At 40.8% G+C, this 25,894-nt stretch overlaps 1 protein-coding gene across 2 annotated transcripts in view; it reads left to right on the top strand.

Moving 5' to 3' along the window:
• The window catches only part of ramp1 (receptor activity modifying protein 1), a 64,033-nt gene extending 45,283 nt beyond the window's left edge, over positions 1-18,750 (top strand). For both annotated transcript variants that reach the window (XM_026143666.1, XM_026143664.1), the window contains exon 3: positions 17,144-18,750. In XM_026143666.1, the coding sequence (XP_025999451.1) occupies positions 17,144-17,399 (256 nt within the window). In that variant the 3' untranslated portion in view covers positions 17,400-18,750. The remainder of the gene's footprint in view (positions 1-17,143) is intronic.
• The last annotated feature ends 7,144 nt before the right edge of the window (positions 18,751-25,894 follow it).

The raw sequence follows: 25,894 nt of genomic DNA, 5'->3' as shown, positions 1-25,894 counted from the left end.
ACACAGAGGAGATGTGCAGCTACGAGGTCTTCACCTGTAAAGGCTGGACTGTAAGCTGCAGATTATACTGTATTTCACACCAAAGAGCCATTTAGTGGAGTTTGGTCTGTCACGTCCTAAACAATTTAATCAGAATGACGTGTTACTACGATGATAATAGGATTGTTATAAATTACTCAAGTGAAAACAGAAGAACTGTTTAATGTCACAAGGCAGACGACTCTTTATTAAACATCTATAACTTGGCATTGATCTTCTCAGCAGGCATGACAGAAGTGTTTTAATCCAAAGACCAGAGTGATTTTACAACACAGTTTAAGCAATTTATGTTTATTTGTCCTTTTGGAAATTTCACAACAATATAAGAAATGTAACTACAGCAATAAAGACACTAACAACAAGATTGTGTTGTTAGAAGCTGTATATGTCTATCCACATCACACTTTCTCAGTATAAACACTGTAATCGTTTTTTTATAAATGACATCTGAGTGCCATAACAGGTTTTCTAGAATGCTGGTTGTTGAGTGCAAGCATCCCTCTCAGGATTAGCTGTTCATTTTTCTCAGTCCAAAACCAAATGAAGGAACCGTTTAAAGGCCTTTTGGCGGTAAATTAAAAAATACGAGTGTGTTTATCCTCTAAGCGTCTAAGTGCGAGAACAGTAAATGGTTTTGAGTGACAGCTGAGCAGGGAGGGTTAATTAATCACAACCTGAGGCAGACACCATGTGTTTGTTTACGAGCTTGCTGAAATGTAAGACAAAGTATGCGCCCATGCTGTTACACGAGGAGGACAGATTAGCATATTTCTTTTCTGTGTAGAAAACACAGAACATGTTGTTTATGATCAACCTGCAGTATTAAGTATTAATCTGTCGTCTGCAGTCTGTTTTTATCTCTTAATCTAAATCAACATATGAAGGGCCGTCTTTGAGCTCACCCTTGTTTTTTTAAACTGCGCATCTATGAATCCATCTGCAAGTACCATATAATTTCTGAGTGCTTTCATTTCCTTCAGCTAGGAATCAAGGAATCACCATGTAGCCTCCAGGCCTTGTCAAGTAAAGCATGATGAAGGTTTGGTTTTAGGGAGGCCGGTAAACTCTTGAACGTCACTGCTTACACAGCCCACAATTCATGTGGCTCACTGTCACAGTTAAACTGTATTTTCAGCCAAAACAGACACTTATCATCGCGTTAAGACTAGCCTGAAGGCTTAAATGTAACTTGGCACTTTAAGCCAAACTGCTGTGTAAGTTTTTAAAGAAGAAAAATGTATCCTCCTGTCTACACCAGAAGTCATTGTTTTACCCACTCATCTGGTTTTGCTTTGAGTAGCAGACATTACTGAGCTAGTTCCATACTATATGGTGCTATGTTTAGTTGGGACTGAGCGACATTAGCAAACCAAATATGTTAAACAGTGATTCAGTTTATGATTGACTACAACTATTTAAATAGAATAAAGTGCTGAAGAAGCTATGCAACTATTACTACTAAAACGGTTGTGGGTTCAAGCCCCATACCGGCCATAAAGTGTTTCGTGGCAGTTGTGAATTTTTCCAGTGATAATGTGATGAAATTAAAATCAGTAATAGTTGCTCAAAAACACAATCTGTACTAGAGTCACCTGCTAATTGGAAGGTCAGTGGTTTGATTGTCTCATCTGCATGTTTTCGCACAGATTTTAGACAAAGTGCTTCACAGTAAAGGTAAATAAATGTTGTATATATGAAATTTGTAGCAGAAAGCTCTTTGTACACTCAGCAAGCGTGGAGAAATGCCATAAAAGCATCAATCCAAATAATAAGTGTGACCCCAGTTGGTTTTTGTTTCAGCTTTTACTTGACTTCTAGTTATTCTTTATGCAGCTTGTCCTTTATGTTTAGTTTGCCCAGCGTTCCTTTGGATCAGTGTAGTCTGTTCCTGCAGCTTAGTTCCTGTTTTACTTTGAAAGTTTCTGTCTCTGGTGTTTTGCTTTGTTTTAATTCCTCCCCTGTGTTTGACAATATTGTTTGCATCCTTGCTTTTGCTGAGTATTTTTCATCACCTCACCTCATCGGGAAGTGGAGACAGGTGGGGAAAAAACAATGTGTATAGATATTTATACACATGTGTTTTTCCCATGTGTATAAATAGTCCTTCCCTCTGTCTTTGTCACAGTGTATGTTAATTTACCAAGATTTTTTTCATCCATGTACACCTGTCACTTTGGATTTTTTTTGCTTTGCTTTCATTTCACTTCACTTTCATTTAGAGTTTTATTTAGCTGTCTGCGTCCCGGATCCTGCATTTCGGATTTTGTGTATGTTTTGTGATAAAATGAGTAATAAACTGAATTCTAATCATGTTTAAAAAGAAAAAACATATATTTAATGAAAAAGCAAAACCTCGAAGGTAGTATCTAAACATGAATTAACACTAGTTTGAAAGTTTTAATATATGCTTCCACTTTAAAACCCATTAAACCTTTACAAGAAGAAATAACAGGCTCATCCTCACATTCACTCTGGAAAGTCACCACAGTTTCCTGCTAATGCTAGCAATTTTTCAATCGATGTAACTGCCAAGTCTGAGCCAGTTTGCTGACTCAGACTCCTTCCTATGTTCCTCGTGTAGCAGCTTTCAGTGAGGACTAGGTTACATCATGGAAAAGTTCAATTAAATGCTTCGCAGTTCTAACCACGTCCTTCCTCTCTAATTGAAAGCCTAATATCCCTTTATTTGCTGTAAACATGTAAAGACATTTAAAGTGGTTCTTTCAGGCACTGCTGACATAAAACATGCCAGTGTTTGTGAATTAAGTCCCACTAACGTCTAATCAGTGACCAGATATAAGAAGCTGAGTCCGAATCATCCTGAGAAGTTTGGTTTTGTTGGGTGCATCTTTTCCTCTAAAAATACCAACAACTCGAGATAATTGCGTGCCTATAAATATTTATGGGGTCTATTAGATACGCTTTCGCTTTAGTCAGTCCATCTGCCAGCCTCAGTAGCACAAGACACTGAGGGCTGTGTCTGCTCATCTATCTACACCGTCTGTTGGGTTAGTCAGCTAATTGTAGCACATTATTACATTACTGCGCTCATTATGGAAGTAGCTTATTCTAGCTCCCGACACATGCACAGACACACTTCTCCAGCTTTAGTCCATAAACGCTCTGAAATCCACTTAAGCTTTGCTCTGTTTTAGTCTTGATTTGCTGTGAAAAGGAAATAATTAGAAATCCTCAAAGGTGAACTGATTTAAAGAATCCCAAAAGGCCAATTCTGGTGATTCATTAGAAATCATTATAGCCTGGATTCATGCTTTCATTACAGGTATTCATTTTTACTTTTACAGCATGCTATATCACATGATTCGGTTTTTAAATGCTGTGTAAAATGATACTAGTGATGAAAAATGGGAATTCTTTTTGTTTCTGTTTGTTCATTAAAGAAAAATGCACCAGAAACAATGAAAAACTGTGTTCTAGATCCTTCAGAGGATGATAGCAGCTTTGCACACTTGGCATTGGCCTGTCAGACAGTCTAACAGGACACATATGCTGAGCACTTGTTGACTGCTTTTCTTTCACTTTGTGGTCGAATTCATCCAAAGTCATGTGAGTGGGGTTTGGGTAAGGTGGCTGCGGTGGTCCGGCCGTGGGATGAAGGGCTCTCCCCCACGTTGGGAACCATGCGTGCAGATACCGTATGTTGATGTTCTCTGCACAAACAGCTCTCAAAACAAAAAGCATGAGAGCAAAGTGCATTGTGCCGGCAGTTTTTCTCTTTCTTGGCTCATGCAGTTCTCTTATTCCTATCAGTCTCCATCACTGCTGGTTCTTAGCAGCAGTATTTCATAAAATCTCTGATCTTCCCTTAACGACTGGTTTCTGGAGCTTTGATCAACTTCTCCACTTCCGCATTTGTGAAGGTTTTTCTGGACTTTGTTTGCTACACACTAGAAATAACGGCTTGTCGTTACTTTGGTTTTCTTCACTCAATTAAAAATTTCTTGCCAATATTTGGATTGCTGGAGCTAATTTCTCTGTACCGACACAGCTAATGATCCCAAATGAAAGAAACTTCATTTTAAGCCATTCCAGGTCGAGAATTGTAAACAGAAATATGTTATAAGAATCAAACATGGCCTTTGGGTGTAGTTGCTGGGTTGAAACACTTTTTTAAAAATTACTAAATAATCTGATGTGTGTCATTTCAGCTACAGTTACCTGTTTGTCAGGTGAAAAAGCCATTATTTGAACTCAGCATCCAGCTGGACACAAGTAAAGGGTTAGAATACAAAGAATGATTTGATGTTTTCTGCCTTTGACCTTAAATACATTTTCAGACTGCACACGTTTGAAAATAACCATCATCTGTGATTCTGCGAGATTTTTCCGCCTGTGTTTTTGTTAGAGGATATCAGTCAGTCATGCATGTTCGTAAGCCGTCTGTAATAATTTAAAAACCCTTTTGTGGGTGAGCTGAGTTCATATTGGTTTATGCACAAACCCGGGCCAGATAAATCTAGTGAGCTCAGTAGTGTGGAAAGCTTACTGAAGTTCCCTCTCTGTGGACCTGTGTGATTAAACAGCTGATTACTTGGTGATTAGAAATGGATTGCTTATGTTTTCATAACTCTAATGACTGGATAACGTCCAGCAGTGGCTGCGTTGCTGCATGATTGCAGCTGTTATGCAATAAATCTTTAATAGCGTTAGGACGATGATTCGAATACTTGCCTCAGTAAGGGTGGTTTTTCATTCGCATTAGCCTGATATGTGATAGCTGGACACAAACACGGACAGAACAGGAAGCAGCCTGTCAGTAGCATCATTTATGCAGACTGTAATTTAGGAAGAAAACTCCAGTTACATTTTGTTAAGCTCTGATTTATTTTCCATAAAGAAAAAAAGTCAAACCACATCATATCCACACTGTAAAAAAAGAAGAAAGAAATCTTGCTGTGAGAAGAAGAAATCTTTGCAATCCGAAAAAAAACCCCACGTAGAATTTCATTTTCTCTCCCATTGTTGCTCTAAGTCAGCATCTTTATAATCTTTTTCTTCGCTTAGTTCGAAATGTAATTTCAGGAGTTCTTAGGACTGCACTGTGTGCAGATGCCAATATAGTGTAAGCTAATAATGTGCATATATAGAAGCCCTTAGAGGAGCACACAACAAAAGGTGTTTTCTGCTTTAATTGAGCCGTCTTCTTGTTCTGTGCCTTCACATCAATACTGCAAACATTCACTTTGACGATTCACTGGTCCCACCAGGTTTCTGCTGAAGCTGGAAAGGAATTAAAGATGAGAATATTTTCCTCCCGCTGTTGTGCACCGTTGCTTCTCATTCTCTCTGTTCTGTCGTTATAGCGCTGTTCAGTGATACACTATCTTTTCAGATAAGCAAACACAAACACACCATGCCTGTTTATACAGCCCATCAATTAATTTGCCACGTTTTTCATCTGCGTTCTAACGGTATCATAAATAACACGTCTGCCTTTACAAGTTTGTGCCTCATTATAAGGAGAAAAGCTTTGATGTACTCACTGTGGTCACCTGCTGCTACCTTTGTTGCTCCTGCGACAAAAGCAGGTAAAAAAGAAATCAGATTGCAGTTATATGACAGGAAGTCTTCACCTCTATCTGTGTCATTACTGCAAATACGTTACAGCGTGCTCTCAAGCATAGTATTGTATTTTTTCACTGTGAGCTATGGACTGTAAGAGTCAGCTTGTTATGGTCCATAGTTTTCACATTTCATAGTGGCGCCGGCCACATGTGGGTTTAGGCAAATGTGAGTGACAGGAGTGGAAAAGTGAAATTGTAGATCCACAGCAAGGAAGCTGGAGGAAGCACTGGGCCTTAGTGCAATACATCGATCTTTCCCTGAAGATAAACCATCACTACACACCTTTATGTGGACATCTAGAAGTTTATGACAATAAAATGGATGGATTGCTGGTCACAGGAGGCTGGACCCACCTGGAGTAGACACCAGTCTATTGCAGACTATTATTCAAAGGAACAAAGTAACTAATTTTCAAGTTCTTTCCATACTCACTAGTAAATATGTGTAATTACAAATTGATTTATTGATAGAATATACTTGAGATTTGTTATCCCAGCATCATCAAAGTGCCTCCATAAGACGGAAATCTGATAGTCACCTTGAGCTTATTTAGTTTAAATAAGTAGTTCTTTCAGAGTTTTGAGACATGATCTGATTTCAGTAAGAATCCTTATTTACAGAGACTCACATCAAACCAAACGTCTCCTCACAGATCTTTTGCTGATTGACTTTTGTTTCCTTTGTTTTTTATAAGTTCTGCATCTGTGGTGAAGTTACTTTCTATCTTTCTGTGAACAGCGCCTGATGTATTGAACAGTGTGCTCAGTTTTGACCTGCCTGAACGTGCTTTGATTACATGCACTGCCCTCCTAGAAACCTTCAATCTAGTCTTGATTCAGTGTCGAGAAATCTTCTCTCAGTTTGGAATACCAATTTGACTTCTGACACTTTGTGTTAACTCCGATGCTTCCTCCCATCACAAGACTACTTATTAGGCAACGTTGCCGGAAACTAAACCCAACGGCAAATTTATAACATGTGAACAATGGCTGCAGGTTTATTTAGCTGAAAAAAAGCCTCTGAGGAGTGGATTAAATCCATATGAGTGAGCACACATATGGAACTATACAAAGACAGAATCTGGAAGTGGAAGTGGTGCAGAGTATTAATTTTATATATATATATTTTATTTATCTTGTTTCTGAACTTGTGTCTCTCCATCCCAACCTGTTTCATATTGATATATTCAGGATTTTCAGCAGCACTCGGCAGATGGGGGAACCCCGAAGGACGACAGAGCAGTGTAGTGTAAGAAAATGACTCACTCATGTCATCATTTTTGTTGTGAGCTTTAGTAGATTTGTTTCTGCGATCAGCTGACGTTTACTTTGTGGATTTAACCAAATACTTCCTGGAATATTCTGCATGTAGGCAGATGTTATGTGACCCGTTTTGGCTTCTGTCCAAATGAAAAGGTGGAATTTAGCACGCGTTAGAAAAGAACATCATCTGCTTAAATTGACCCTGACCTACTGTGCAAAACCTAAATAATTGCACATTTATAAGCAATACAAATTAAACTCATATTTGCAAATTAATATTATTTTAAAAACTTGTCAGAAGGTTCACTAAACACATCATTTTTGTTGTGCGCTTTAGTAGATTTGTCTCTTTGTGTACAGGCTGCAATCAGCTGACGTTTAATTTGTAGATTTAAAATATAATTATATATCATATTTCAGCCTTTAAAGGGTTAAATGTCCAGTCTGTGAATGCAGTAACTGAAGCTTTGATTAGCTTTTTATATTTTTGGGGGTCAAACTGCACAAAACTGTGTTTGATGATGTTTGGTGAGCTGTGTGGAACGCAGGACGTACAGTAACTGCCACTGAAAAAGCAAACAATCCCAAACATCCACTTTAATCCCAGGTTATACTGCATGTGTGTGTTTTAGCTTAACTTCACTGTAATGCAGTGTTGAACTGGACCTGAGGCGTAAGCTGTGTATGAACACATGCACCATCGGCAGGTTTCATGCTTGTTTGCAATAATTCTTTGGGTTTTTGTATCTTGACTTCACAGAGTGCAATGACCACTTCGTAGCATCTGACTTTGTTTATGTGTCCAAATCCAGCAGTGATGTCTGAACCTCTGCACACACACATGTGTGTATTCATATCCTTGTGGGGACATCTCATTGACATATTGCTTTCCCTAGCCACTTATCCTAACCATCAAAGATTCATTCCTAACCCTGACCCTTACCCTAAACCTTACCATAACGTAACTGTAACCCTGACACTAAAACCACATTTGGAGTCACATAAATGCCTTTACACTGGTGAGGACGGGGATTTTGTCCCCATAACAGCTGTTGGTCCCCACAAGTGTGGTAAACGTCCAACGTTTGGTCCCCACAAAGATTTATAAACATACTACACATACACGCACGCATGCAAATGTTAACTCACAGACTTTCACGCAAACAGAGCTGACAGAGTAATTTATACTTGAGCAGAAAACATACACAAGTACAAACACAAATGCAGCGATTCTATCTACACACGCACACACAAATGCACACACACACACATGTCAAAAATAAACATCCTCACACACTCAAAGCTCCATCTGTTCACCCCATGATATGATGTTTGATTTGAAATGTATACGACGGGTGAGAGAAAAGAAAAGTGAAAAACATATATAATCTGAGGGAGAAACCATGTGACGGCATGTGCGCATTTCAGGTGCCAAAAGCAACAGAAAACACTGCACTACCAGAACAAAGCACACCTTTCAAACGTTGCTAAATATTTATCACTTTTCCTCTTGGGAGGGAAAGAAATTACACACAGAGGAGGAAGAAAGACGCTGGAGGTCCACAAAATAACAAAGTAGGAAGAAAAAGTAGGACTTTTTGTCAGATGTCCTTGTAGAGTGTTTGACTTGTTTTCTTTGGATTTCTTTGGTTTGGATGGATTTCTTCCGTTTTTCTCTAAGACAATATCTCCAAGAATTCATAGCAGGAATATTTTCAACAATGAGTGTGAGTGATGAGGTTTTTCTGGTTGACAGCTGACTCCTTTCCCGAGATTATACAGTTTGAGGTCCTCATAGATTTGTATCTGTGTGTAAAACCTTTAATTTCCCCGTCCTCAGCTTCAGCTCTAGCTCTTTGATGCTTGTCATCCCAGTTTTTCTTCAAGGGATCTCTTATATCTTATCAGATGTGACCGTGGCGCTGTTGATCAAGACTGTTACAGCAGCGTGCTCTTTTTGTTTGATCTCCTCACAACACAACGGCATCTCGACTAACTCGTCTCCACAAAATGGAAGTGAAACAGATGATAAACACTCTCTGAATATAAATAATTAAAAACGTAGTAACGGCCTGACTCTGATGAGCAGAGAGAAACTCATTCTTGACTTTATTAACATCTTTGCCCACAAGCGACATCTGAATACTTTCATAATGTGATTAGCAAGGGATGTATAAGGGCAGGAGTCAGAACGGTGTCTCATTTGAATCGCCAGACACTTTATTAGGTACACTGTTTTCCCTTTAGAACTGCATTAATTCTTTGTGGCACATGGTTCAGAGATTTTGGTTCACACTGACGTGATGCTGCAGATTCGTCAGCTGCACGCCCACAATGCGAATCTCTTTATCCACCACATCACAAAGGGCCTCGAATGGATTGGGATCTGGTGACTGTGGAGCCCATTTGAGTGCAGTGAACTCAACGTTCAAGTAGTTTGTGTTGATTTTAGCTTTGTGACTTGGTGCGTCGTCCTGCTGGAAGCAGGAGGTGGAGTCTGAATGATGCTCAGTTGGTACTAAGAGGCCCAAAGAGTGCCAAGAAAAGATTCCCCACACTATTACACCAACACCAACAGCCTGAACATCTGCTGGATGGATCCATTCATGCTGTTTACACCAAATTATGATCCTACCATCAGAATCAGACCAAGAAACACATTTCCAAACCTGTGATGTCCGATTTATGTGAGCAGGTCCAAACTGCAGCCTCAGTTTCCAGACCCTCGCTGACAGGAGTGGCAACTGGTCTGCTGCTCATTAAATCACCTTCTTTCCTATTCTGATCTTCACCATGCCTACATGCATAAATGCACTGAGTTGCTGCCATCTGATTGGCTTTTTAGATATGCTGCATGGCAACAAAGTGTCCATTGATCATGTTTGGATAATTTAGTGCTAAAAAAAATGTATGATTTCTTAGTGCAGTGGTTTTGACAAGTGACTGATCCTCAGTTCATTCCCAGGAGACAAAATCCCTTCAGAGCTGCATCAGGAGGAGCATCAAGCATTAAGACAAATGTCCCAAATCCTGCGGTGGTGAGAAAGCTGCATTCAGCTTTCTTTAGAGTTTATAAAATTGTTCGTGAGGAGTCGACTTTCACATGAGAGATGTGTCATCGTTTTAATACAGCTGCAGCGGTGTGGGCTGATACTTCCTGTTATAGTTTAAGGGCTGAACACTGCACAGGGTTTCATAATATTTTCTTCAGCAGTTATTAGGCTATATCTTTTGTCGTGATGATTGCAATTTAAGCAGAAAGAATATGGCATTCCCATTGCAAAGTAATACCAGGGAAGTGCCTTTCTACAGATTTGATTGGCCGAGCCATTCATCATGTGGCTCGGTGATGAGAAGCAAGTTGATTTGCAGCCAAGGTTTAGCCAGATTCAGTTATTTTTCTCCCCGCTGTGCCGACACACCTACTGCCGGCCGGACTCGCTTCAGACATGAAAAACGGAGCTGCATTTCTTTCATGCGTGGTTACAGTCGACCTGAACTAACAGCAGCGAGACTCCAGGGACGCTCGCCACTCTGATTGTAATTTCATAGAGTGGTTTAATGCCACTAAATATAAACTACTCCTAAATATAAAATAACTCGGAGGTCATGGGGAGTGCAACATTATACAGGAAACCAAGGGTATATTTTTTACTTTAACTGGATTTCCCAAGTGACATTTTCAGTTTGAGATAAAAAGAAAAAAAAAAGAAAAAGAAAGTCAGCAGAGAATAAAAGAGCGTTTCTGCAGGAAGCATCACCCCTCCCCTTACCTCACGCTGTGAGACTGAGGGGAGGTTTTCCCTGGATTGTGTGTCATTATTTTGTCACTATTTCGTTTTTAATAATCCATCTAGATCTGCACCACCAACAAGTCTCCTCAGCTAATAATTAATTTTCCACTGACAGCATGACTTCCATGGTCGAGATAACGATGTTTGTTGTTCCAGTTACTGTGAATAACTCAACATGACAGCAGAGTCCCTCACAAAATACAAGCGTGCAGTGCGCCATTATTTTTTCATAAACGCCTCATCAATCTGCCGCCATACCTGGACATTTTGCCAGCCCGACTCCTCGTATTCCAGTCAGCAGAATAAAGGACCAGTTTTGAGCCGGCAAGTCACCGGAGCAGCGTCTGTGTGTTTTTTTTTTACTTATTCATCATCTTTGGTTTTATTTATTCACACTGCTCTTCTGTCAGCGGATCAAACTAGTTGAAACAGCAGAGTCGTGTCTAATTCAGCCGCCCTCATGGTTTAACAGCCTGACCCTCCGTCTGCATCTTGTGTCCTTCGCCTTTTCTCCACCTTTCCCTGCATGTGGTTCACAGATGGTCGGTGGCGGGATGTTTCAGAGAATACGATTCTGCATACCGAAGCAGGTTACATAAGCACAAGCTGTGAAATTATTGTACATTTAGACATATTTTTCCAATCTCACACCCTTTTGTTATGAGTGAGATTGGACACATTGTCTGTCTCTCTCTCTGTCTCACACATTCAGGGGATCCAAATGGATCAAATGAATTTAAAAAACCACTTGAGGTTTGACCATGCATACTTTAATTTATGCTGATGAACTAAACAACTGGCTTGTTTTATACACCAACACACCAACACCTACACAGCGCGGATCAAAGTGAAATATCTAGATGTGCAGTGCTTCGTTTGTGTTCCACATAAACCCCTTACCGATGTGTAGGGAGGATAAAAAGTTGCGTAACGTTTAGCAAAGGAAGCAAAGTCGTATCTGCAGGATTGTGCTTGTGGCAGTGCTGCGGAGGGTGCGCGTGCTCGAGGCGTCACAAAGAATTAAAGGTTGTCGATAACCTACATAAGCTGATTTCTCTGCCTCGGAAACCCGTGTTTGAAATTTGTTGTTACAGAAACTAAATGACAATATTAACGAATTCAGTTTTTGCTGATAGGCATGTCGACTAAAGCTCCGGTCTCATCATCTGTTTGTCTTAGACAACAACAAATAAAACGTGACAACCTTTTCTGAACTCCATTCTCTCTTTTATCCACCTCCCCACGTTTGACTTCAGAGAATACTTTAACCTTTAAAGAAAAATGCCGCCTGTACAAGTTTAGCATGTGATTAGTGCCAATTGTGAAGCGGTTTTTAAATAGCAGCAAGAGCGAGAGGCTTCGTTACTGTTTGTAATAGCAAGCCTTGCATGAAGCTATCTTAATTCTTTGTTTAAATGAGGCAAACCATCTCTGTAAACCTTCTCCTCTCAGTCCTGGGATATATGCTGAAATGGAAAATTGAATTCGAGGAAGCGGACTATTTTTGTGTTTCTTAATTTTCTGAGTAAACTCGATACCCTCACATTGGTTAAGCTCTGTGTTGAAAACAAAACTCTTACATGCATATTTTGGAGCTTATGTTTCTGGGTTGAATTTAAATGTGTGATTCACTGTAAGCAAGGACCAGGACGAGAGGCCCTCAGCTCGGTGTCTCCGTACTTAGACTACTCTTAAGAATACTGTTTACTAACTGAATATGATTTATTGAGAATTAAATTAGGCTACTTGCTAATTACACTCTGATGACCCAGCAGAACAGAATCCCAGCAGTGGTGGTGAAGATGAAGATGGAGGCTTGGATGGAGCTCTGAGTGAGCAGGTGAGGTGGAGATGAGGAGGAGGTACAGACTGACGGAGGAGCACTGAGAGTTAAAGCACACAGGCTGATTAGCTCGCAGAAAGTGGGCAAGAAAATGAAAGTGATGTAAAGAAAAGATTAGCAGCTGAACACCAAGGAAGGAGAAAGATGAGAGATTGCACATCTTCCATGTTGAACTCACACATAAGCTTTATTTAAAGCAGACCAGGGTTGGTCACCAAAATTTACCAAAAAAGGTTAGAGGGAAAGTAAAAGCAAGCTAGGTTAGGAGCCCGCTAACTAGTGTTAATGTATAAGGAAAATACAAAAGTTGCAGTCACTGAAAGGAAAGAAACTCACAGTACTTCTTGGACTGACTGTTATTACAATGAACCAAAAGGTAATCCATAATGTTTGCTATATAATCGCATTAAGAATGATCAACACCTGAGACACAGGTGAGCAGTTCAGTTCAGTTAAATTCAATTTTATTTATATAGCAGCAGTTGCCTTAAGGCACTTTATACTGTAAAGATCCCACAAAAATACAGAATCGAACAGCCCCTATGAGCAAGCACTTTGGTGACAGTGGGAAGGAAAAACTCCCTTTTAACAGGAAGAAACCTCCAGCAGAACCAGGTTCAGGGAGGGGCGGGGCCATCTGCTGCGACCGGTTAGGGTGAGAGAAGGAAGACAGGATAGAAGACATGCTGTGGAAGAGAGACAGAGATTAATATTAACTAATGGTTAAATGCAGACAGGTGTATAAATACACAGTGAGTGCAGGAGAAACAGTGCATCATGGGAGTCCCCCAGCAGCCTACGCCTATTGTAGCATAACTAAGGGAGGATTCAGGGTCACCTGGTCCAGCCCTAACTATATGCTTTAGCAAAAAGGAAAGTTTGAAGCCTAATCTTGAAAGTAGAGATAGTGTCTGTCTCCTGAATCCAAACTGGAAGCTGGTTCCACTGAAAACTGAAGGCTCTGCCTCCCATTCTGCTTTTAAATACTCTAGGAACAACAAGTAGGCCTGCAGAGCGAGAGCAAAGTGCTCTAATAGGGTGATATGGTACTACAAGTTCATTAAGATAAGATGGGGCCTGATTATTTAAGACCTTGTATGTGAGGAGCAGGATTTTGAATTCTGGATTTAACAGGAAGCCAAAACAGGAGAAATCTGCTCTCTCTTTCTAGTCCCTGTCAGGACTCTTGCTGCAGCATTTTGGATTAGCTGAAGGCTTTTCAGTGAGTTTTTTGGACATCCTGATAATAATGAATTACAGTCGTCCAGCCTGGAAGTAATAAATGCATGAACTAGCTTTTCAGCGTCACTCTGTGACAGTTTTTTTTACAGATATTGCACAAAAGTAATATATATTGAGAGAAAGTTGCCCATGTCAATATACAACGCATATCTTAGTACAATCTTAATATGGTTCAAAATACAATTGAAATTGATGTATAGTTGTGATTAAAGGGGACATGGAGATATTTTAACTTTGACCTCACAGACTTTAACTTTGTAGTCAGCCTCAAGTGGTCGTCTAGGGAACTGCAGTTTTGGTCAGTCCTACAAGAAAACAGAGGCTCCTAAGCTGCTCCCGTGGACACAAGATAATAACCTTTTCTTCCTTTTGAGTTGGAAAACATTTAATCTGCAATAGAAGCATAAATGCGTTCAAAGCACCTTGCAAAACTTACCTTGCACTTACCCTATTAGAGCAGTTTGAAATGTCACAGCCTGTATGCCGAGTTTAGATAGTGCTGAAACTGAAATAGTATACCATTTACTTTCAAAGTGCAGTGTGTATAGCAGCCAAATGGCCTCCTGACACACAGGCTGAATCACTCTTTTCTCTGTTGCATAAGATTTTATGATCAAATGAAATGGTGCCTAACAGAAATTACACCGAGAGCTGCATTTAGCAGCCTGCTGAAGCGCGTACATGCAAACACACACGCTCCATACTGTCGGCTTTAATTTGACGCTAACCTCAGCGACGCGGGGTGAACTGGTAACCACTTCCATCTCTGTGTGTGCACTGCGCCTGCCTCGACTCTGTTGTGCTTTCTTTCGCTCAGTGACTCATAAGCATCCCCTAAAACCCCAGTGCTCATTAGGCCAGCAGCAGGACCAATGTTCTTTGTTTTAATCTCTGCTGCAAATGATTTGCAGGACTTCAAGGAAACAGTCGAGGAAGGAGGTATACACCCAGAAAAAGTGAACTTGCTACCTACAGCAGCACACAGTGCTTTGTAGCGCTGGTGCCGTGCCAAGCTGCCCTGAGCTGTTTGCATCAGCAAACCTTCCACAAATAAGATCTGTTGGGGCTGCATCGGCAAAAGCGCTTCAATATTAAACTAACACGTTAAAAACAGAGAGCACATATTCAGTACTTGATGCGCTGATTAGAAGTAGCGATCCATCCACAGAAAATCATCATCTAACCTTTTAATTCCCCGCAGAGCTGTAAGCGCATTTAAGCCTCTTTCTTGTTTTATGGTCCTTACTCTTTTAGTTTAGTCTCAGAGGTCTCATTAACCAAATTTCTTGTCGCAGCCGACAGCTGTTTTCAGCAAAATCCTCAGATAAAGCTGCTGCACGCTACCCGCCCAGCATGAAATGGCAATAACAGTGAGCGACTAGTTAGTGAACAAAGTGGAATAGTAAGCTGCCGCAAGTTTCCCTCAGGAGGAGGCTAAAAGACAGAGCTAAAAGGAGAATAAAGTGGAAGGTGGCCACTCTGGGTGAATGCTAATGTTGGCTAAATGTGCAAACACAAATATTATGGTTTGGTTCATATATGAGTGGAAAAAGTTACTTTATGAGATAAAGCCACACAGTTTGGCTTTTTCACAGCACTGAGGGGTCAAAGGTGGAGCAGGTGGAGCATTAAAAGCGAGCTGTTTATTGTGGCTGATGGTAAAAGGCAAAACACAAAAAGGGAAACTGAGAAGTATAAATAAAATTGTGACCAGGAAATTGTGTTGTTGTGTTTGCACATCTCTGTTGCTTGTGGGGCTCGCACACAAGAATTTCACTCGCATGTGCTGTGCCAGTGTGCCTGCACATGTGATGTGACAATAAAAGTGATTTGATTTGATTTGATTTGATTTGATAAAACCAAAACATGTAGAAAAAACCGAGGCAGGAAGAACAGACTGACACTGGACAGCGTCTCACACACAGCTGGACCAAATCACAGAAGATGAGACAAGGGAAGCTAAACTAAATGCGACTTTCAAAGTAAAACAGGAAGTGCAATAATTAAACAGGAAGCACAAAGACACATGAATGAAGTAACTACAGGAGACCTGACTCCCGAGACTAAATACAGTAAGAGGTTGTTTTTATATTTTATTACATGCTAAAGTGATAGAAGTAGACAGGAACATTTAAAGATGTTAGCCTGTGCTTTCTATTTTTCTGATTGTAAGAAAAAAAATGATCAGTCATATTTTTCTGCACTAACACAAGCCGCACCTGTAAAGATGTTCCCCAAACCAGCTTCTGACAGGAGGCTCTCCTGAGTGCTAGCATGCCATTGGATAATTCCATTAGCTTGGGGGGGGTTGAAGGTTATCTTGTAAAATGCCTGGCACAGAAACCAGCACATCTTATCTGTGTAAATTCCCCACAGTGTGGAAGGTGGTCCTAGATGTGGTTTCAGAAGCGTAATGGATTTGGAATCAGAGCAGCCCGCACAGAACCAGCGCTGTGCTGTTTTCAAGTTTAACGGGCTCCTTTATTTCCACAAAGATGTGGGGAGGCCGGCTGCGTCAGTACGGCTGCTTGCATAAAGAGACAGAACAGCTTTGTACTTGATATGACAACCTCCTTCTACCCTAGAAATGTCCCCGAGTCACTCCTGAGTAGAAACACTCTTAACTATCAGTCTGGGCTGTCTAGCCATCCTGTCTCCTCGCTGAGGGCATCGCCATCCTCAGATGTCTCCAGGCCTTGCACAAATGATTATGAATGAAACATACTGGATTAAATCAACTATAGAAAATTCATTTGAATCACAAAGTAAATTATAGTAGTCAATAATAATAAATCATTTTCATTAAAAACATTCTAATATAAAAGTTTGATTTTTCTTCTCCATCCATCCATTTTCTTCCACTTATCCAAAAGAGGGCTGGAGCTTCATCCAGCTGTCGTAGGGTGATTTAGAATCGCCAGTTAACCCAGAATTAACCTGACTGTGTATGGATTTTGGTTAACTGGTGACTCTTTAACTGGGAGGAATTGTGGGAGGAAGGAGTACTCAGGCAGGCACAGAGAGACCCCAGACTGGAGTCAGGGCCTTCTTACTGTGAAGCGATGGTGCTAACCACTGCAAAGCCATGCCATCCGTTTTTTTCCTTCTCATTCTTTATAAAACCTGGTGACAGCTGCTGTTAGTTAAACGAATTAACTTGACACAGCCAATAAAATCTACATGCATCAGCTATCACGTTAGCAAGAAAACTGGGCGCTAGCTTGGCTACCGATGATCGGGATCTGCTTTTGCCTGAAGTTCATGATTGAAGTTTGAGTGTTGACAGGATGTAGCGACACTTCCTGTTGGGTAAGTGTATAGCGAGTTTGTTCTGCGTCTCACTTTGCTGCCTTCTCTTTTTTTGTTTTGTTCTGCAGGCTCTACGAGGAGCTGACAAACTGCACGTACTTGGTAGCGCTGAAGATGGACTGCTTCTGGCCCAACCGGCTGGTGGATGAGTTCTTCATCCGGGTCCACAGGCACTACTTTCACGACTGCTCTCTGACCGGACGGCTTCCCATGGACCCTCCCAACCGCATCCTGGGTCCGTTTATTGTCGTGCCCATCCTGGTCACCCTTCTCATGACGGCGCTGGTGGTGTGGAGGAGCAAGCGCAGTGAGGGGATTGTGTAGGAAAGAGGCGGTTCACAAGACTCAAGACAAGAGGTGCTTTTTGTCACGCCACTCTCACCTTCAGTGACCAAAGACTCTCTTCTCCTGAGTGTCAGTGTCTGGGTAAAACACAAAGGACCAGTATCGCTATATCATGGACCCAGAAGAGGAAATAAATGAGACTAAAAACCATATACTACTTCAGTGATGCTTCATTGTATCCACACCAGAGTGAAGGCTTTACAGCTCCTGCTCCTTCCACATGGATTGAAGTCATTTCTTTAGTTTACAGAGCACAAAGGTCACCTCCATCAGACCAGGAACAGGAAACGGCTAAAAGGACATCGTAAACACCAAAATCTCTTTGCTGAGAGAAATTGCTTGCAAATCATTTTGGATCTGATGCTAATCAATTTACACACACACACACACACACACACACACACACACACACACACACACGAACAGGAATTTTACAACTATTCTTGGAAACCATGAGCATCACCTCACGCATCAACAGAGACTCAAACGACGAGGATACAGCAGGAGACAAAGTTTAGACTTCTGTTAGGGAACCCAGGGAAATGAACTGTGTGTGTATGCAGCATACCATAAATATATACACTATATACAATGTGAGATTGTCTTTGTAACATAACCGAGACAACAAATTATAGGTCAATACATTTATTTCTGTCAGATATTAAATTTTGTGATTTCTTGTAGTCGCTTTAACAGACGTGTGTATTATATTTATATATAATATACAGTTTATTAATCATGCATATGCTAAAGAAACACAATTAAGAGCAGAGACATCCAGACTCATATGTCAGGACTGCATCTCGGTCTTTCTTCGCTTGTAGGGGTTGAGGACTTTGATGATGTTGTGTTTTGCAGCTTCCATCATGGATTAAAAAAATGAAAACAAGAGCAAAGACTTGCAAACTCACAGTGGAAAACTCACAGTTCTAACTACACAGAGAACATAAAGCAGTGGGTTAAGTTAGCCAACAAACACCCCTGCCAAATGTTGCCATAGCCTAAAGCAGAGTTTGTGTATCGTGAACCTTAGGCTTCAATCGATTCATGATCTCCAAGTGTGGCAGAGTGTGCCGTGCAACCTGTTTCCTCATTGATATTTTCGAATGCTCTCTTCCCTTTATAGATTCATTGACCTGTCAGAAACACACCCACACTTTCCTGACACGATCTTTTCTTGTTGCTTGTGCCAAAAGTTCTTGGAAAAATAAAGGGCGGTGCTTCCTGTGGAATGTCTAATTTTCTGTTGGAGTGACTTCTGTTGACTGGTTTTAAATATCTATGTCCAAGAAGCAAAGTTCAATAAAACGTCTGCTTAATGTGTCTAATACGCTTGGGAGTTGCACTTGTGTTTCTTATGAGATGTAAATAGTGCAAAATGCTCCTGGATGTGTTAAATATTAATCATGAATCCAGCATTAATATATGCAGGCCTTAGTGCACCATGCTGAGTCATAATGAATGCACTTGGTTCAAGCATGTGTCATTTGCTGAAGTAGGAAACGTGAAAAAGGAAAAACTGTTAAATAATGTATAAACAAAGCAAGAAGCTCCTGTTTATATAGAAAAGAGTGTTTTTCACTCAGTAATTACTGATAAATGTAGCAATTAAATATCATCAAGATCTTGTTTTCACACTAAACCACTGGGAAAACATAAAATGAGCCTGTGAAGATGCCAGATATGAATTGTTTGTATTGGTGCTGTCACAGGTGCGTGCTTGAAGCCCAACCAATAAGACAGCCACAAGATCTTGTTCTTTACTTGGCTTTTTGCTTGATGAGAGTAACTAGAGGCAGCACCAAGTCTCAAATAATTAACAAAAAGACCAAATCAAGTCTCAAGTGTTTCGAGACGTCTACGGCAACTCCAGTCCAGCAACTTGATTAGATAACAGACACCTGGTCAAGAGAAATCCAAGTCAAGTCTTAATTCAATCTCATCAACAAAAGACCGAGTTGAACTACGCTTGACAAATGGAAGTCGAGTGTTGTTCAAGTGCACACTGCCTTTAAGTCAAAATTTTTAGTGTTGAAAGATATTTTCCTGTGTTAGTTGTTAGCACTGCAACTCTGTCTGATAAGTAAATACTCCAGGTGCCTGCAAACTACTGCTTTCTTCATGTAGTGAGGACTGAGGAGTTTTTACTTTCTGAGAGTCAAGTCTCTAAATAGCTAAGGCCACATCACGACTTAACTGTAAGCATAATCTTACAATAGCACATGAATCTCATTTGTCCACTTACAGAGAAAAAAAAGAAAAAGCTTTCCCCTTCGTGCCCCCGTCATTGTTGTTATACAGGAAACTTTTGAAGACCTTGTCCAGAAAGTGATCCCAGTAACACCAGTAATACACACAATGTGTTTTTGGTTCCTTGCTGTAGCTGTATTGGCCACAGAGAGATAACTGTCACACTTTATAGACCTACACTCCGTGGCATAGACATAGATATGGACTTTGTTAATTCCACACCAGGGAAATTCAAAAAGCAGCAAAAGGGTCAGAGAGAAAAAGTGAATTACAGATGTATACTTCTTTAAAAGATTAAAAAACAATTAAAAAATAAGAAAAAATGACTTTAATACTAGAAAACACCCCAAAACTATGCAAGAGTAATATATATACTATTTATAAATGATTGATATAAAATATTTGCATGTATATTGTTGCAGGTAACTTTTGCATGCGTGCATTGTGCAGTCTGACTGCTGTCGGGATGAAGGACCTGTGATGCTGCTCAGTCAGCAGCTGAAGGAGCTCCAGAGTCTGCACTATGCAGGGGGTGAGGAGTGCAGTCCTTAATGGACATCAGCTAGGCTAACGTCCCCCTCTCACCCCCCCATCTCTGTGGTTTACACTAGTTTAAATTGGCAACTACTTCAAAGAGCAAATTTTCACCTGACTGCTGCCAGCAGCAGCTGCAGTGACTCCAGACATGCTGGAAAAGTATGGGAGGAGTTTGACTGCGCATGGACATAATCCGTGAGAGGGGTACACGTTGAGCACTCGTGACTATTGTTTTGTATGTAAAACTTTATATTCGGCCATGTATTTAAACATTTCTCGTAAGCTTCCATGTCCATTACTTTAAAAATACAGCCTTTTACAATTAGATGATTCTTTTTGACTCGCCCTGTGCATACGCAGCGACTACACATAGTAGTTCTAGTTCTAACCACCTTCGACCTGAGCCAGGTTTAATCAGCCAGAATGTTGCTGGGAATAAAAGAATAAAAGGACTTCTTTGTTATTTTAATTAACACCTGATTATCATTTCTGGCTAAGCGATCTAACACTGAGAAACATGGTGTTCAGGTAAAGTCTCTTTGATGTACCAGCATCCTTCCACTTGTATTAAACATGAAGTAGTTGAGAGTGCGTTTTTAACTGCAGTCTGTCTGTCAGAGTGGCTCATTATCGTGCTGAGATGTAGTCATGCGGTCAGTGGTTAATTGAAATCAGGAAGAAGAAATGGATATGGTTAAATCCTCGAGTGCAGGAGCACCAAAAGCCCCGGCTTATAATCTTTATATGTAATGTATTTGTAATGAGGTAGCTTTATGGTGTGGTCCAAGAAATCATTGTTGCAGCAGCTGCTGTTTTCCTGTCTCACAGGGATCTGTGCTTGTTTACTGCATTATTTAATACTGATCCAGGAAACCAATGCTAGCAAGCTAACTTTAAAACACATTCAAACAAATGTGCATTCTTATGGAATAATGCAGGAATACAAACTTAAATGTGTTTAAGAGTTTCAAGGACTCACTATCAGACATAACCTTCTCCGCCCACTCTAGCTGACCTTATTAATGAGTTAAAGCTCCCTGGTGAATAATTTATGGAGGAGAATAGCAACCTGAGGAGATTCAAGTGCAAAATCCACGTGAGTGCAACAGCAGCAGATACACTTACATTAACAAATGTGTACTGTGCAGATTTGATTATTTAATGACCAAGGACACTGAGTGGGTTGAGGTCAGAAGGCTCATATTCAAAGTTGCAAAATTGGTTTGTCTTCCAGCAGATGTTGCAAAGAAAAGACGTGTTTGAACTCTTACTGGAAATATTGAAAGTTCACGAGGGCTTGCCACTCTTCAGTCTTCGGGCCACTCTTCTGTCAAGAAAGTTTAGTTGCTCTCCAGAGACGTGCAACGCTGGAGAGGCTTCCGTTTACTTTCCTTGTCCTGATATAAACAGAACTGCTCTTGTGAATTGCAGCAGAGACATTTTGCACTCCAACAACAGAGTGGCTGCAAAAGAAAGAAGCACATGAGCCACGAGGTTAGAGATCTGTGGACTGTATTTCAAAGACGGGACACAATCGATCTACAGTAGATGAAAATTACAGCTCCACACAACATTCTGTGTTTGCTGCTGAGCATGATGTGTGGTGTTTGGGTGAACGTAAACATCTGTCTGCAGTTAAATTGCTCTGCTTGGAGGGGAACATATATCCAGCAGCCACAACATTAAAACCACCCGCCTAATATTGTGCAGGTTCCCCCTCGTCCCCATCATTTGTCGGGCCATGGACGGGAAACCTCGGGGGGGGGGGGGGGGGGGGGGGGGGGGGGGGGTTTGGCAGCACACCTCAGCTCGTGTGGATTGGGCTTTTTCCGGCACATCCCACAAATTCTTGATTGGATTGGGATCTGGGGACTGTGGAAGCTGTATCAAAGTGTTCCTTGTGCTGTTTCTGTCCTGCTGGGGTTAATCTGCTGGCCGAGGAATGCTGCAGGGACCTGGTCTCTAGCAATTTTTTGAGTTTGAGGTACATCTATTGCTGAAATGAGCATTAAAAGTTAATGTCAGTGATATGTGAAAGTTTTCTCTTGTTATTTTCATTCGTCTTTGATACAGATCACGAAAGCTTTCATTTTTTAACTTAGATATGTAACTGCAGGACAGTGAAACGTCACGAATGAAGTGCGAGTGGCTGACCTGCTGTAGGTGGAAGAGAAAGATCAGATTTGTGTAACCCTTTCAAGAAGACAGATCTAGGTCTGATTTCTTGCAAAAAACATTTTAATGCACGTAAATACTTAACAGGTGCAGGTTTTGAATGAAGACATGAATGCTTCCCGAATGCCCGATTCATTTATGTCACCTGCAATTATTCACGATTGCAGATGAGCATGGAAATGTGAAAGAGAGCTACTGTGAAGAATTTCAAGTAAACACACTGAGAGCAAAGGTGCTTCCTATAACTGTGAATAGCTTTTCTATGCATGATGTTTCTCATAACTGTAGTGAAGAGCTTCATTTATTCCTTTTAATTCTGTAATTAAAAATTACTCTGTAGCTTTCATTTATAGTACGAGACTAATTATACTAATGATCAAACTAACAGTTTTTCTGCCCTGCAAAATGAACTGTGTGTGTAAAAAAGCCTGAGTCGATGCTGGTATCACTATCTGACATCTAAAGTCCAACTTATTTCCTTGACTTTCTGTGAACCTTGTCATCAAACTGGGGAAAATATTAGACACCTCCTCTTGAGTGACTTCAGCAGCCCATTTCATTTCCTCACAGAAACATTATTTCTACTTCAGGATGCTTGACGAGCTATAGGGGTACAATAGGAGGATGCTGTTAGGCGCCAAGTGGGACTTCTGCGCCTGCTGAAACTAATTAACAAGAAAACTATGCTTGAAACCTCATTGTCATCATCACAGAAGGTAACAAACAGGAAAATATCCATTGGTGTATTTATAAAAACATCCTGCCAAGTCAAACAGACGTGGCCTTTATAAAGACGTGTGAATTTGGTGAAAGCTCACCTTTTCGGGGTCCTGGAAAGCAATTGGTTCATTAATGCATGTCAAATGTGGGCGATCGTGGCTCAAGAGTTGGCAGTTCATCTTGTAATCGGAAGGTTACCAGTTCGAGCCCCGGCTCGGACAGTCTCGGTCGTTGTGTCCTTGGGCAAGACACTTCACCTACCGCCTACTGGTGTTGGCCAGAGGGGCCGATGGCGCGATATGGCAGCCTCGCTTCTGTCAGTCTGCCCCAGGGCAGCTGTGGCTACAACTGTAGCTGCCTCCACCAGTGTGTGAATGTGAGAGTGAATGAATAGTGGAATTGTAAAGCGCTTTGAGGGTCTCGAAAAGTGCTATATAAATGCAATCCATTATTATTATTAAAAGAGATAAAAGTTTAAGTTTAGAGAGCTGCCTCAGCTAAATAAAAAAAAGACGTTTCTCACCACATTTGTTTTTTTGTTCATGTTAGAGCTTTATCAGTTTTCACACCAAGCACCAACAACAACACCAAGCGTGAAGGCGGACCCAAATACAGTCATGAAAGAGGATACATTAAAAAAGGAGAAAGTAATTTATTACACTACTTATTACATCACACTCACACACACAAAGCCCTGTCCTAATGAGGACACACATACAAGCTTTCTTTTAGTACTTACGTATGAACAAAAGTTGACAGACGTTAAAACAATTGATTCTACTCTTCGTGTTTCTACTAAGTTATGTTTCTGTCCTGGACACAGTTGACTTTACTGTTACGCTCTGGTAAAAATAAAAGTAGACGCCGGTCTCTCCACTGGAGACCGCTCCACCATTTTTCTTCTAGCTGATTGTGGTTGAACTCCCTAAGAAAAAAAAACGTGTTTGTTTGATGCTTTTTTCCTTTTATCCATCTGGTGTTTGAAGAACTAAGGACAACTGAAGCTATTTAAGCTTCAGTTGTCAGAGACACCAAACACGAGGAACCGGCGACACAAACAAGGCAGAGAAAGTAAAACTACTGACTAGACTTGAGTATGAATGTAATCAAGTACACTTGAATTCAACTAAGCCAGTGCAGTCACATCCAGTGTCTCACAGCTACTGTGGAGGCACAAACAAAACCATCCCCAAACTGGTACCAGTCTACCAAGTTACATGTGGCCATGCAGGTGACCACAGGCAGTGCTAGTTATGAAATACTGTGTCAACAGTCATTAAACTTCTCTGTAATCGAACCTGAACTATGGTTTGTTGTGAACGCCAGTCAAACAGAGCTTCGAACATTTAAATAATGACACCACAAAGAATCTCTCCATCTTCGAGCCAAACACAGTTTCATTAGAAACTTTCCTGCAGCCATTCCAGTAAATATCTGTGGGACAGGAAACGAGAAGAAAAAGAGAACCGTGGAGGAGAAATGATGGAAAGAAAAGTATATAAGTGCCTCATGTCAGGAAGTGCTCCAACTCGCCTCCTCCTGATGTCCCCGCATGTTGATAATAGACCACCTAATGTCATTCACAGATGTCTGCTGGAGATGTTAATGCATGTCATTTTCATGGCTCGGAGCTCAGCTCGTCTTTTCCCAAGTGGCTCTGGTGTATTTCTGTCTTGTTCGCAACCTCCCAGTGGAACCTCATACAACGTTTCAGTCTGCCAGCAGGCAGCTTGGGAGATTTGAACCTAACAAAGCACTGCCTAAAAGAAAGAAATTAACTTCTTGGGGTACTGTAGTATAAAATCCGTACATGATGCAATTACTCCATCTGGAATGTGCTGTGAAAAACGTGAAAACACGAAACAGTAAATGCGTGTTCTCGGTGTAGGGGTCTTGATGTGTACATCTGCAAGTCATGCGTTGCCAATTTGTCTTCTCATAAGATTAAGTAGTGTTATCATACGAGTCTCATGCTCCGCTCTCTGAAGCCTTACACTGTTCTGTCTCTAGAGATGCAGGAGACAGCAAGGCGGATGTAGAGCACAGGAAAAATGGTGGGAGAGAGGAAGTGAAACAGGATGTATATGTATATATAAGTATTGAGCCACCCTTTATTTGGTATGACTACCTTTATTCTTCAGCCTTCTTAGAGTTAAAGACTACAGAAAGCTGCCCAAGTATCTTCAGGAATAGTTCATGAAGTTAAAGTCAAAGTTTTCTTTGGATGTTTCTGCATTTTGCTCCCAAAGTGCTTCAGTAATGCTGCGGCTCTGGGGAGGCCAGTCCATCACTGGTATTCTTCCACTGTGTGTTTTTCTATCCAGTTATGCTTTTAATGCATTAGCAGTGATTGGCATCATTGTCGTGCTGTAAAATGAGTCACTCCTCCGCACACCATTTCTGATCAGAATCAGTAAACAGCAGCATTTATCAACTGCTGCAGATCGTTTTTTAGGCCTGCTAGTTTTATTGTCCTCCAGGTTCCTCAAAACTTATTAATGACACGCTGTGCAAAGATACATCATGTTTCATACTCTTTTCTTCCTGTCAAACTGTTATTTTTGGCATTTCTTTTGTAAATTCAAGACATGATTTCAAACTAGTTCTTGTCTAAGTTGTCTCTTATGTGTAGACATAACAGTGGTTCATCATTTAGGCTCCTTTTTTATCCTTCAGTGATTCAGACGTCAGTTAACATTCCTCTGTCAGGGACAAGGACTGGACAGAAAATGAGGATAAAACAGCCAACGTCCAAAGGAAAACTTTGACAGACCTTCAGCAAGCCTGGAGAA

This window comes from Astatotilapia calliptera, chromosome 16 (genome assembly GCF_900246225.1).
Source record: "Astatotilapia calliptera chromosome 16, fAstCal1.2, whole genome shotgun sequence".
NCBI classification, from domain to species: Eukaryota; Metazoa; Chordata; class Actinopteri; order Cichliformes; family Cichlidae; genus Astatotilapia; species Astatotilapia calliptera.
Note: the sequence above shows the minus strand (reverse complement) of the source record. Positions and strands in the feature narration are given on the sequence as shown.